Source organism: Halichoerus grypus, chromosome 4, assembly GCF_964656455.1.
Source record: "Halichoerus grypus chromosome 4, mHalGry1.hap1.1, whole genome shotgun sequence".
NCBI classification, from domain to species: domain Eukaryota; kingdom Metazoa; phylum Chordata; class Mammalia; order Carnivora; family Phocidae; genus Halichoerus; species Halichoerus grypus.
The window spans coordinates 55,948,229-55,962,818 of NC_135715.1; the positions used below are offsets into that span (position 1 = coordinate 55,948,229).

At 45.7% G+C, this 14,590-nt stretch overlaps 1 protein-coding gene across 7 annotated transcripts in view; it reads right to left on the bottom strand.

Annotated features, from left to right (window-relative positions):
• Positions 1–2,855: 2,855 nt before the first annotated feature.
• RUBCNL (rubicon like autophagy enhancer) overlaps positions 2,856–14,590 on the bottom strand; it is a 39,949-nt gene continuing 28,214 nt past the window's right edge. For all 7 annotated transcript variants that reach the window (XM_078070357.1, XM_078070352.1, XM_036078545.2 and 4 more), the window contains 5 exons: positions 9,224–9,462; positions 8,168–8,229; positions 5,644–5,797; positions 5,024–5,114; positions 2,856–3,825 (listed from right to left, as the gene is read on the bottom strand). In XM_078070357.1, coding sequence (XP_077926483.1) covers positions 3,713–3,825; positions 5,024–5,114; positions 5,644–5,797; positions 8,168–8,229; positions 9,224–9,462 — 659 coding nt within the window. In that variant the 3' untranslated portion in view covers positions 2,856–3,712. The remainder of the gene's footprint in view (positions 3,826–5,023; positions 5,115–5,643; positions 5,798–8,167; positions 8,230–9,223; positions 9,463–14,590) is intronic.

A 14,590-nucleotide genomic window follows, 5' to 3' on the forward strand; every position in this document is an offset into this window, starting at 1 on the left:
ATCTGAACATCAAGATGGATTCATTTGCTTTTTAATGTGAAGTAATAGCCACTTCCCCAGCCACCCCCACAATGATTCAAAGCAGCACCTTCCAAGCTCATGGCTACCCCCACCCCCCGAGGGGGGCGGCTCTCTCCGCTGCTCGAGGGCGGGAGTAGGAGAGGCGGCGGTAGCCTCAGTCGCCATTGCTCTGTGTGTGGGGCTCTCTACCCGTACAGACACCCACAGATCGAGAGATGGTATAGTTTCCGTGCCGTTGTTACCGTTCAGAGTCCACTCTCTGTGTCTTGATGCCTGAAGGTAAGAGATCGAGAACATGGAGGATGCCAGGAACCGTGCCACTCACTCACAATTTAGCCCTCCTGACAACCCCGAATATTGGTGCATTGGTCTCCCAGGCCTGTGGCAACAGTTGACCGCAAACCGAGGGGGTTAAAACAACAGACATTTTTTCTCTCACCATTCTGGAAGTTAGAAGTCCAAAGCCAAGGTGTCCACAGGGTTGGTTCCTTCTTGAGGCCGCCAGGGAGAATCTGCTCCACGCCTCCCTTCTAGCATCTGCTGCTTGCCTGCCGTACCCCGTGTTCCTTGGCTTTTGGACACGTGGCCCCAGGGTCTGTCTCCTTCACATGGCATTCTCCCTGTGATTTCTGTGTCTGTGTCTCTGTCCGAATTTCCCTTTCCTTATAAGAACACCAGTCATTAGATCAGGATCCACCCCAATCCAGCATGACCTCATCGTAATTACATCGTCAAAGACCTATTTCCAAATAAGGTCACATTCACAGGTACCTAGAGTGAGAACTTCAACATTTTTTTTTTTTTTTTGGCAGAGGGATACAATTCAACTCACAATAGTAGGTATTGTTCTAATCCGCGTATTAAACAGAGACACAGAGTAACTTACTCAGAGATACACAGAAAATAGGTGGTACGACTCAGTTTTTAATTTTTCTAGACCTAAGTATTACCACTTAATAATTGCTTGTACTAGGCCCTCTGCTGGGTGCTTCATTTTCATGTCTAATCTTCATTTCAACTGCATATATTTATTATCCCCCATTTTATAAAGAGAGGCACGGAGCGTTTAAGTAGCTTGCCCAGAGTCACACGAATACGAAGTGGCAGATCTGGGAATGCATCCAATAATTCTCTCCCAGGTCAACCCACCAGCACATCTCCGAGAGGCCTCACCCGTCCTCGCTCCACGTCCCCCGGTATAACTCCCTACTGCAGCTGAGAATCGTGACTGCAAGGGACATGTTGCTGGAATGTCCCAAGTGAACAGTGTAAAGGCAAAACTGATCATTGGGACCACAGCACTGCAGCTTGATACCTCACAGAGGGTACAAGTCTGATGGGAAAGACCAAGTCCTCATCTTCCTTCTGACAGCCAGGGACGAGCTGCCCGGAAAAACCAGGAGAGTGAGTGAGTCCCGTTAAAGAGCAATATATGTCATAACCAATCACTTCCCCACAGGGCGCTGCACATACGCTGGGGCCGCTTCTGGGTTCTAAGGGGCGCCTCACTGGGAAGAAGCGTCCACGACCACAGTGCGGAGGGACCACGTCTCAGCCAGACCCACGGAGTGGCTGTTTATATTGCCTCATTCTTCCTCAAAATAAAAAATCAAAAGCATCACCTTCTTCACCTCCTGCCGGCGGCGGTGCTCTCTTCCCTCCTCAACACCAGCGAGGAGGCTCACACGTGCACGTCCCAGTGCCTCGCAAACACGGCAGCCTGCACACGGCAGAAGCCACAGAAACTTCTTCAAAGCAGCACGAGAGAATGAGTGAGAAAGCCCTCAGCCCAATGCCGCTAGCTAAGGTCTGACCAGCACTTACAAGCCAGGATTGGTTTTGCTTGTATTATCTCAAAAAGATAGCACATGGGCAGGGGCGAGGAACATGGGCTTTGGAGGCAGGCGGACTCAGATGCCCACGCCAGCTCTCCTGGGCACGACCTGTGGGAACTTAGGTCATTTCTCTTCTCTCAGCCTGTTGTCTTACTTGTGAAATGAAGATGTTGACATAAATTCATAGAGATGTTATAAGGAATATTAACATACCACTCTGACTCTTGATTCCTAAGAAGGACTATAAGCTACGGGTAAGAATAAAACACTCCTTTAAATTTGATCTTATTTATCTTATCCCATGTACCTAAATTTCTATTTAAAAGAGACCTGGCTTAGGGGCACCTGGGTGGCTCAGTTGGTGAAGCATCTGCCTTCGGCTCAGGTCATGATCTCGGGGTCCTGGGATCGAGCCCTGCATCGGGCTCCCTGCTCGGCAGAGAGCCTGCTTCTCCCTCTCCCTCTGCTGCTCCCCGTGCTTGTGGTCTCTCTTTCACTCTCAAATAAATAAATAAAATCTTAAAAAAGAGAGAGAGAGAGACCTGGCTTAAACAGTGAATGGGAGCACAGCTCTGGATGCATCCAGGGTGTGAAAACAAGTAACAGGATGAGAAGATACCAGATTGGTAGGAGACACTCATTTCTTTCATGTGCTCAATATTATCCCACTGAATAACACACACACACACACACGCACACACACACACACACACACACACACACACAACTGGATGGGGTTAGGGGAGAACGAGTACCACTCTATTGCCTGCCCCTACTGTTTGAGAAGTTCATTTGGAATAGGATTAGTTAGGGCATGTGAGTCCCGGGGGATATGACCCCCAAGCTCCAGACTGAAGATGTGCCGGGAAGGGACCCGGGCCCAGGACCCTTCTCAAGTAGGAGACACTATATAGGAGGTAGGAGAAAATAAACCAGACTCACATGTCTCAAGAAAGCATATAAATAAAAGAAATCTTAGGAAAAATAAATTCATAACGGTTTAGTGATTTACCTTACCTTTTTAATCGATGTCTATGATTTTATTGTTATTACTAAAATCACATTGTTCATTAACAGTAGTTTCTCACAATTTAAGTCTGTAAATACCTTATGTTCAGTTTTATATCAATGAGACGAAATCCTAAAGGGCAGGGATGACGTTCTACTCAGCGGTGCCTCCCTTGACTTAGTGTGCGGAAGAGAGATGGCAAATGCAGGGTGGATTTGTGCACCTCTAAGAGAGCTACAGAGAGTCAACAGCTTCAACCAGCAGCTCCAGGCACCGCTAAGCAACTCAAGCTCCTCTTGAAATCGATGCACCTGCAGAAGTCATGTGTACTCTCTATACCAACCCTGGAATAAGGAAAATCCGTAATACGGACACAATTACAAAATGGCATTTAAGTCGGAAGAAAACCGGGAGTAAACGGATCGATGGTTGCATTTTTGTTCATTGAAAGTACCAATCCGTTTCACAAAAACAAGCTTTATAGAAAGACGAACGGAGTAATTTGTCTTGTCAGTTACAATTCATACAAAAATAGGCTCCAATATTAGCTACATACAACCATTCAAATACGATTTAAGGAGTATCAAAAAAAAAAAAACTCTTTAAAAAAGTACAGTAGCAGCAAAAACACTGAACATTTGTAAACAAAACCACCAGTAACAAACCTATGCTTAATAACAAAAAAACGTGCATTCTTTTTAAAACATTAAATATATATAATAAAAAACAATATTGGCCATTTTTTCTTAACATACAATACTCAACATCTGAAACAATATGATCAATAACAGACACGAATCGGTGTTATAAGGCATGTTGAACAGTCTTTTCCACGACACTCAGGGCATCATGTTGCTGCAGAAGGTAAACTCTGCAAAAGTCTTCTCCTCGCTGTGATCCGCACACACCGGGGGCACTCGGACGACCGGAAGCACTGCTTGTGAAAGCAAGCTCTGCACCCTACGAGTGGGAGGACAGCCATCAGCGGGCGGCCTATCTCGTCTTCTCACATATGTACAGATGCTCATCCCCACCCTGGGGAGAGAGGTGGTCTGAACCCAGAAACCAGTCGTACGACAGGAAATGAGGAAGGTTGTGGAAACCGCGGGATTCTGAAGTGCCCAGTATGTCATGAACACGAGGCTGAGAGAGTCTGATGCAGCGGATGCTCCCGTACACCCCCCCACACACCCCACTCTCAGGAGGCGGCCCTAACTGGAAATGGCCCTAACTGGAGACACCTGCCTCCCACCCTCCCTCCCTCAAGGTCATCTCCCTTTGCTGGCACTGGCCTACATCCGGTGACTGATCAACATGGGGTTTAAAGGTCTGGCTGGCCCCTGTCCCCAGTATGTGACAACGCAGAAGGCCGTCCTGCTTCGGAGTGCCCTGTGGGATGTGCTGAGCCTTTGTTGCTACCACACCACGGTTCACCTTCTCCCCCTGCCAAGTCCTACTGACTTCACACCCCCCACAGGTGTGGAGCCTGTGAACACGCCCCACGAGCTTTCTGCATGCACATCCGTGCCCCGGAGCCTCTCCTGCGATCCTGCCTAAGGGGCTCGGGGAGACAGTGCTGGTGTGGTCTAAGGGGAAGAATGGCTCTTATCAAGGGTAAAGGCAGAATGCACAGTCAGATCTCTCCCACGAAACAGTTTAGAGATCATGGGATTTCCTCAAGCATGAATACATACAGTCAAACAAGGTCTGAAAATCTCTGCTGTGAAGAGCCACATAGTAAATGCGTTAGGTCTTTCGGGGTACATGGTTTCCGTGACAATGACTCAAACTGCCCTTGGAGTGCGACAGGTGCCAGAGACAGCACCTCGGCCTTAGGCATGACCATGGTCCTATTCTAAAACTGGGGCGGTGGCTGTGGCCTGTCCTGGTGGGAAAGAACGGGGGCACAGGCAAAAGGGGGACCACTCTTGCCTCTAAACACTATATGGGGAGACGTCGCCCTTCATCCGCACCCCACCCAAATACTCCTCCCCATGCACCCAAAACTCCACGAGCTCCTACCCAACATGCAAGCACGCACCAGCATCATTATACTTTAAACAACGTTGTGCTTAAATGATTAAGTTGCCATTAAGCTAATTTTGTGCTTCAGTTATTAAGCTATTATCAAGCTGACGTTACGAAGTTGTTAAAATACCTGCACATCTTCTACATGTCTCAGTCTGAAAGGGGAAGATGACGGCTGTACTCTGGCAGAATTCACAAATGAAGCCCTTCCCTTGACACAGCTGCAAGAGAAGGGCCCAAAAAGTTAAAATCCTCCTTGGCAACGTTTCTTTTGATGGAGAAGCCAAGTCACCACTTTTACAGAACTTTATAAACATCTGTTTTTAAGTGTCCGGAACCCCAGCCTCTAGAAGGAACGGGATGCTATATCACGCTATAGTAGGGTAAACGAATGCGAACGGTATGTGTGCATCTGCTTTGCCTGGAGAGATTTCACAGCCCTGGATCCCAGGTCCACACGGCTGTCCTTGGCACGTCAGGGCAGATGGGAGTCAGGCAAGGCCCCGAGCAGGGCTTGGCACCAACACTAAGAAGTCACTTGGCCCAGGCTTGCTTCCCTTGCTTGCCAGCACGACGATCTTGGCGGTCACCGAATAGCTCTGAACCTCATTTCTCTCATCTGGAAATAGTGTTCCCCGCACTTCCCTCCCGGTTGGTGGGGGTTAAATGAGGTCAAGTGCAGAACACCCATCCCAGGTCCTGATGGGTAAGGGACAGCTCAGGGACACACCGATCCCGGGTGCACCTTACCTCACAGCTGGCCACATGTGCGAGGGAAGCTTTTAGAATGTCCTTGAGCAAGGGCACCAGCAGCCTTTTCTTGACCCTGACCAGATCCTCCAGGGAGAACAGGTGGAGCTCATCAGTCAAGTGCCTCGGCACCTGCTCAAACTCCTTTAGCTCACTGCCAGGGAGGAAACAAAGAGCAATTCAGACAGCCACCCACGCAGAGGCCACGACACAAGAAGGCTGAGCGGCCAGTGGTTTTCTCTGGTGCTCACACTTAATTTTTTTTGAACTCAATTAAAAAAAAAAAAAAACCCCAAGAGCAAGTTGACCTGACTCACCGTCTGACATTTTGCAAGTCTGTTTGGAAGCCAGGAACTTAAAATTCCATAAAAGCGGATTTCAAAAAGCTGAACCAGCAGAAAAGCCTATCTCTTGCAGTCTGCCCATGTAGATACTGAGCAAAAGACAACTGCACATTGATTTTTCAAGTCTTGGAAACATGTACTGAGATTTAAAAAAAAAGACTACCTTATTCATTCCAGCTCAATTTCAAGTCCATCCGCATGCTGACTATTGTCCAGCCACCAGGAGAAGCACTGCTCGTGGGCAGGTGCGTGACTCCCCCATCCAGGAGTCCAGCACTGAGCACAAGACCCAAGTATCCAACTGTGAGCTGATCGTAGCCACCTGTGTGTCCCAAGGACATTCACATACTGATTGTAACCGTCTCCAACCCCTACTGAGCTCCTCCTGAATTCCCTGAATCAGTTAGTGGCATCACCATGCACGCATGCCCACGCCAGCCACTGCCTACACCGGACTTGACATTCCAGTCATGCCAAACTGGGCTGAATTCTCCATCTGGCCTGAGATGCTCGCTCACACTGCATCTTCTGCTGGGGGATCCCTAACACTTCTTCTTCAGTCCGACTAGCTCTTCAAGCTCAGCCTTTTTCTCCAAAAAGCTCTGTGACCCACAGAGGGGCCCCGCCCAGCCCTTAGGACCTAAATGTTGCCTCTTCTGTGTCCTCAGGGCCCCGTGCATCTGTGTCTAGCACACAGTCCGGCAGTGATGGGTGTGTGCTTTCCCCCTGGACGTAACATGAGTCCTGTGGATTGTTTATCTGAAGCACAGAATGGATACTCAAGAAATTTTTGTAGACAGTAATTGTGGGGAATGTTATATGTTACAGACAAGAAAACTGACAGCCTGAGAAGTAATTAACCTGTCACACCACCACCATGAGGTAGAGCTTAAGGCCAGATAACTACAGGAGACATGCTCCTCCCCAAGAAATTTAATTCAAAAGCAATACATTATCATTAAATAAAGATCAGAAACTGAAAGAAGCTTTAAAACAAAACAATTTTTTAAAAACTATGATCCTATTGTAACAGATAATCTCAACCCCTTGAGTAACCTCTTTTTTCACTTAAAAAATTCTATCTCTGTCATTGAATTCATGCCTGTACCTTTAGGCCATGGCTTCCCGAAATTCCACCTCTAGAAGTTTACCCGAAGGACATATTATGGATGTGCACAGAGACTCACCTAAAGCCTAGTTTTTTAAATAACAAATGCTATTAAAAATCTATCTAAGTATCTATTAGATATTAAAATCTATTAGGTTTAATATCTATAGAGATATTAACATCTATTTTAATATAAAGATATTAAAAATCTACCAGTAAGAGAACAATACTGACATTAACACCACATCATACTGTAGAATACTATATAGCCATGACAGCTGGACACACCTCTCTATCAGGGATTTTGATATATTGATACACTCGTGCTCATAGCAGCACTATTCACAACAGCTAAAAGGTGAAAGCAACCCAAGATGGCTGAATGGGTAGACAGAATGTGGTAGATACATACAATGGAATATTTTTCAGTCCTAAAAAAGGAAGGAAATTCTGACACATGCCACAACATGGGTGAACCTCCAGGACATTATGTTGAGTGCAATGAGCCAGTCACAAAAGGACAGACACTACATGACTGCGCTTATATGAGGTACCTAGAGGAGTCAGTTCATAGAGACAGTAAGGAGAATGGTGGTTGCGGGGGAAGAGGGAGTTACTGCTAAATGGATATAGAATTCCAGTTTTGCAAGATAAAGAAGTTCTGTGGATGGATGGTGGTGACAGTTGCACACGAATTTGAACGTACTTAATGTCACTGAATTGTGCACTTCAAATGGTTGAGATGGTATATTTTGTTATGTGTATTTTATCACAATTTAAAATAACAACAACAATAATAATAATAATGGCCACTGGCTAGAGTTATTTCATCCTTGTTTTGGCCGATTCTTCTAACGCGTTAAGTTCTCTACTCGTGAGCCAGGACGTTTAGTAACCTCAACGACAGGGTCTGCATCACCAAGGAGAGGCTCGAGGGAGTTGCTGTGCTAAGGGGCCCTGTGGACTGGAGGAGGTGGGACCAGGTGGCACCCAGGGGACTGGCAGGTGTGTGGAGGCTCCCAGCCCCCCCCCCTGCCCCTCAGGCTGGGCCTGGCCCAGCCAACCCCAGTACCTTTCAGCAAACCTGCAGCTCTTCAACATCTTCTTGATATGAAAAAGCTGCTCCCGGGTTTCCTAATGTGAGAAACCAAACAGGGGAAAAGTTAATGTGATCAATGGCACAGAAAATGTATAAATCAAATTTAAACGTTATTTCTAACTTTGAAATGCTACAACTCTGTAAGACAAGCCTTTGAAGTAAACAGTCTATATAGCAGGGGTTCCTGACTGAGTCCAGGGGTTCATGACTGAGTCCAGGAGGGACCCAACTTGAGTGGAGCCTGAAGCTTACACAACCACTGGGGGCCTTCTTTGAGGAAAACACAAAACTATGTATAAAAGATGGAGATCCTGCCCTTTGTGGCAACATGGATGAAAGTGGAGGGCATTGTGCTGAGCGAAATCAGACAGACACAGAAAGAAAAAAGCTGCCTGGTCTCCCTTACACGTGGAATCCTAAAAAAGTCAAATACACAGAAGCAAAGAGTTGAACAGAGCTCTCCAGGCATGGGGAGGTGGGGCGAATGGGGAGACGCTGGTCAAAGGGAACAAAGGTGCAGTTATGTAGGATGAGTAAGTCTAGAGATCTAATATACGGTATGATGACTATAGTTAATAATACTGTATTGAGGACTGGAAATTTGCTAAGAGAGTACATTTCAGGTGCTCCCACCACACACACACACACACACACACACACACACACACACACACACCGTAACTGCGAGGAGCTGGATATGTTAATTATCTTGACCAGTAATTATTTCACTTGTATTTGAATATCAAATTACCATGCTGTACACCTTAAACGTAAACAAGTTTATTTTAAAACTACTAATAAATAAATTTCAAAAGCTAGGTATAAATGCAAAACTATGCGTAAATAGGAAATTTGGTACGGGGTCTTGGCAGGGGGGCCGTGAAGCTAAAGCTCCAGCGGCTGGCGGTAAATCCGCCCCGTGGAGGGTCCGCCTGGGTCCCCCCGGAGACCCAGAAGGTGCGAGGCGCATTGGCGGCCAGGGCCCTTGGCGCCGCCGGCCCCGCCTCCCCCGCGGAGGCAGCTGCTCACCCTCGCTCTGTCCAGTTCCTTGGCCTTGGCGTACAGGCCGGGGCCAACGCTCAGCAAATTGAAAACGGGCTGGTGCCACAGGCCGTCCAGCAGCCGTCTGGAGAAATGGCTGACGTAGTATTTCCTGAAGTCCCACGTGGTCAGGATCCGGGCAGGGATGCAGGTCTCCTCGTACGTGTGGCAGCAATCACAGAAATACTTCCCCAGGTAGGCGCAGTACCGCAGGCGCTTCACAAACTCTGCAAGAGCACATGGGAGGGTCGGGGGGGAGCACAGCTCACCTCGGCTGGCAGCCCACCGCCCTCCGCCCCCCGCTTCCCATTCCCACTGGGGTTCAAGCCTCGGACTGCTGGGTTTGCGCTGGACCCCGCGGCCGCTGCGAAGGCTCGGGCCGGGACCGGAGGCCGTCTATTATGGCCACTCCCGAGTGTTGCTGTCCAAAAACAGGTGTCAGAAAAAAGAGAAACCGCCCCCCCCACCCCGCCCCCGCCACCACTACTCCTGAATTTGGAAGACGGGCATTGTAAACTGCGGTGTAGCCAAAAGAACATGAAATTTAGAGTCTAGCAATCGGGTGGGCGCCACCCTCTGCCTCTGGCTGGCAGGCAGCCTGAGCGCTGGTGGGAATCTCCTCAGGCTAACTAGCCTGAGGCCATAAAAAGCAGCTCAGAACTAGATTCTGGGATATCACACGGACCGAAAGTGCTTGGTAAATTGTCAAGCACGCCAGGTACGCTCTTAGGGAGCAGCACCCCAAAGACTTCCTGGATAAATCCATGGGAAACACATTACAGAAATGCACCAAGGATGGGAATAGGCGAGATGTGGAAACATGGAATGCCGATGACCAGGAATGATGTGAAAAACTATCTCGACAACAAAGACGTGCGTGTTGAAAGAGTGAACTCCTTGGTTTTGCATCAAACTCTCACAAAGGTAGAGGACCCAGAGCAGGCGAGGTGCAGAGGGGCGGACACTCACTCTCAGGGCTGACAGGAGGGGACTTTCTCGGAGGACATTTCCATGATATACTTTAACTCTTCAGTGTGTAGTGGGAATCCTACTTCTGTGACACCAGACAGAAATGCTAACATGCACACATGGAGATACAGAGAGGTGTTCATACAGCACATTTATAGTGGGGGGGGGGGACAGCAATCTAAAGATACATTAAGAAGCAACTGGCTAGACAAGTATGGTGTACTCAACAATGAAATGACAGAGAACCGATGAATTTCATGGATGAGTGTGGGCAGTGGACATCCAGTTCCAGATAGGTATACTGCGATCTTGATTTTGCTTTTAAAAATTCACATACACAGTCCAAGAGATCCTCACTAAAAAGCCGGTAGTGAATACTTCTAAAGCACGGGAGAAAGGATTTTCGTTCTTTTGCATTTTTTAATTTGCTAAAATGAGCATGCATTGCTTTCAGAAATATATCTAACAAAATATATTGACAAGCAAAAGGCATAGGGACAAAGGCAACAAATCCCTGGGTACCCACCACCAAGTTTAAGAAAAAGACAGCAATTCAGTTAAGTCTCCCCTGTGTCCCTCCCTCAACATCTGAGTCTAAGATGAGTGAGGATGATATTTATCATTCACCCTTTGACTCACGGGTTTCTTTGTAATGAAAATACCATAAGGTATAATACAAATATTAGACGATACATGCTGCAAAGATGAAATGAATTGCTGGGTGGGAAAGCAGCTACCAAAGTACCTGCGACACTGCAGATTCTAAATCTAGTTTCCTCATACCAGCTTCCAGAATAAACAAGGCCACTTATATCTTAATGAAAGGAGATGTTACTTGAATAACGTGAGCTTTCAATGAGTTAAGTACATTGCTAGTCCTATATGCTTCTGCACATGTTTACCAAAAAAATAAAATAAAATAAAACCAATCAATCAATCAATCAATCAATCAACAGGGCCTGAGTGACTGCAGGAGCAATCCTTTACTGAGCACTTACTTTGTGTCATGCTCTGGTTAAAAGTCTCACCTACGCTGTGTCATTCTCTGGGGCTATTACTTCCCTTATTTCACTGATGAGAGCAGAGACAGGGAATAATAAGCTGCATATGCCAGAGACACACAGGGAGCAGGCCAGTGGGATTCCCACCCACGTCTGGCCTGAAGCTCCAGCATGTGGCCATCACAGCCCCCTCATCCTCTGCTGCAGTCGGCGGAGGGCAAGGGCGAGGAGCTAATGCCTTTGCGCTTGCCCAGATTATCCCTCAGACCCCGGTAGCACCCATTGATTCTTATTATTTACAATAGTTTATGTTCTATAAAGTTGTCATGAACACCAAATTCGTGAAGACTGAAGTATGCTCCTGAGGGAAATACAGGTTTAGGCTTCTGTGAGCCCGTGGTAACAACATTTTCACCAACCGGTCAGTATATAACCTTGTTTCATGTGTGTTTTCTGCTTAAAGACACTGTATTTAATATATTTTGTTATAATTTATTTTTAACAACCTTATATATATTACCAATAATATACCAACAATAATCTTATATATACATTACCAACAATATATTATTTTGTTATGTTTAGTTATATCATTGAATTCAGGGCCAACAGAACTATCTATAACTCATGCCTGAATGAAGCTTATCTAATGCATGTATATTTTCCATAAAGCAAATCATAACCTTCTCGTGCTTAGGAGCACTTCAGTACTACACGTGGGTGATATTTTAAACAGCTAAATCACCAACAAAAAATGCAAAACTGTAAAAAAAAAAAGGCATTCAATAAACCATGAGAAGGCCTTATTTACAGTATGAGAAATAAAACAAGGCAGAGCATTGCCTTCTGCTGGAAACGTGTGCATCGGGCAACTCAAATTTCAGGCAACTCAAATTTTTGGTGCTTTGTGCATATTTGGGCATGACTATGAAAACACCATGAGTAATGATTTTGTGGTCACCAATAAATTTTATCGAATAGATGAATCTGCAAATATGGAATCATAAATAACCGGGTTCAACTATAAGTACACACAACTAGGGTTGATGAATTATTGTTAAGAACTTGTTAAGTGCTTAATGTCTGAGTTCTTAAATTTCAAATCTTGAGAAGTCAGTTGTATGTGTCTATTTCCCACCCTGGATTAAGATTTCTGATTTGGCAGATAATGAGTATTTTTTTGCTTGTGACAGGGCCTTGATACATTTTCTATAAAATGGGCAGAAAGGAAGGTATGCTCTGGCCCTTGCACTCTACATTTCTGATCAAACTTAGCAAGATGGGAAGAGAAAGGGGGACAGACGGGGCCAATAAATTTTCCTGATGTAATTCATCTTTCCCTAAAATCTACAATCTTAACATTTCAATATCCAGTCACTCATTCATCAAATTTCATTGACTATCTACTAAATACTACACTATCAATACAGAATAAATTATGTCTCTCTCTTTTGGTTTCTTGAGTCCTTTAATTAAAACAGAGCCAAACGACGCATCCTAAACCAGCTGTTCTAGACCAGGGGTGATTTTTTTTTCCCCCTAAGAATATTTGGAAATATCTGGAGATATTTCCAGTTGTCGTAATTGGGGAGCCACCAGGGGCATCTGATGATGCTACTGAATGTCCTAGAATGTACAGGACAGCCGTACAACAAAGTCAGTAGTACTGAAATTGAGAAGCCCTGCTCTAAAACCACAACTGTTCTCACTGGAGGAGAAGTCAATGTCACAGAAAAAAAAAATAGGAAGGACAAATTCTAGAACAGTGCTGTCCAACAGAACTTTCTGGGAGGATGGAAATGTTCTAAGCCCGTACCATCCAATGTGGTAGCTACGAGCCCCATGTGGCTACTGAGCACTTGAAATGTAGCTAGTGTGCCTGAGGAACTGGATTTTTAACTTTAATTGATTTAAATTAAATCTTAAATAGCCACATGAGCTAGTGGCTACCATGTTGGATTGTGCAGGTATAGAATAAAGATGGCTAAAGAGAAATAATAACTAAATGCAGTGTATGAAACTTGGTTAGAACCTGGGTGGAAAAATTAGCTATAAACGACATCATGAGAAAAACAAACGAACATGGACTAGTATGAGAGAATATTTAGAGAATTGTTATTAATTTCCTTTGGTGTGCTAACTGTTCATCATCCTTATTTTTAGAACACGCTGAAGTATTAAAGGGTAAACTGTCATGTTGTCTGCTTACTTTTCAAATGGTTCAACATGTGTGAGACTGGAGGAAACAAAGGAGACCTGACAACTACGTGCCATGTGCAATTCTGGATTGGACCCGGGAGCAGATCAAGGTCATGCGTGAAATCTGAATAAGTCTGTGGCTGAGTGAATAGGATTGTACCAATGCAAAGTTCTCGGTTGTAGTAATTATACTCTGATGATTATAAGATGTTAACAGGAGGGAAAGCTGGATGAAGGGAATACAGAATATCTCTGTACCATTTTTGCAACTCCTCTGTAAGTCCAAAAATACCTTAAAATAAAAAGTCAAGGGGCACCTGGGTGGCTCAGTCGGTTAAGCGTCTGCCTTCAGCTCATGTCATGATCTCAGGGTTCTGAGATTGAGCCCCAAGTCAGGCTCCCTGCTCGGCAGGGAGTCTGCTTCTCCCTTTCCCTCTCCCTCTCCCTCTGCCCCTCACCCTGCTTGTGCTTGCTCTCTCTCAAATAAAATCTTTTTTTAAAAATTAAAAAAATAAAAAGTCAAAATATATCCTAAGAACTATATAGGAAGTTCATAGGAAAAGTCCAAAATTACCTCCGTGGCTGATAACACATCTACCATCTGTGCCCTGGGCAACTGTGAGCATGCTTTCTTCTCTCCTTATTACTATCTGGTCACACAGGACTTCTCTGCAATCGCTGCAGGCCCTTTGCTCAGGGTGACCCCTACCCCCGCAACACACACGCACATGCTTCTGGGGATAATCACTTCCCTACAGAACTTCTCCCTCCCAGCCCCCCAAGCCCAGATTCAGTTCCCATGCAGTAAATCCCACAGCACTCTTGACTTTCTCTTTCATTGCAAGTATCATCCTTGCTGTTCACTTGGCTGATGACTCTGCCTTCCTGTAAGCAAGCTCCATGAGGGAAGGATCATGTTTATGCCACCAGGGAAGGCATACATCTCCGTAGTTGAACGAACTTAGGGAGATCATTTAAAAGTTGGTGGAATCACAGTCACGTGTTCATAGTTTCTGACTCATGCACTCAATCATGCACTCGATACTGAGGAACCAGGATACAGTGGTTAACCAAACAGACATGGTCCCTACTGGACTAGCTGGGAGGATGAGTCCTGTAACTGAAACCAGTTACAACTATGATGAATGGCGGGCACTGTCATTCAATATGATAGAAGGAATCCCAG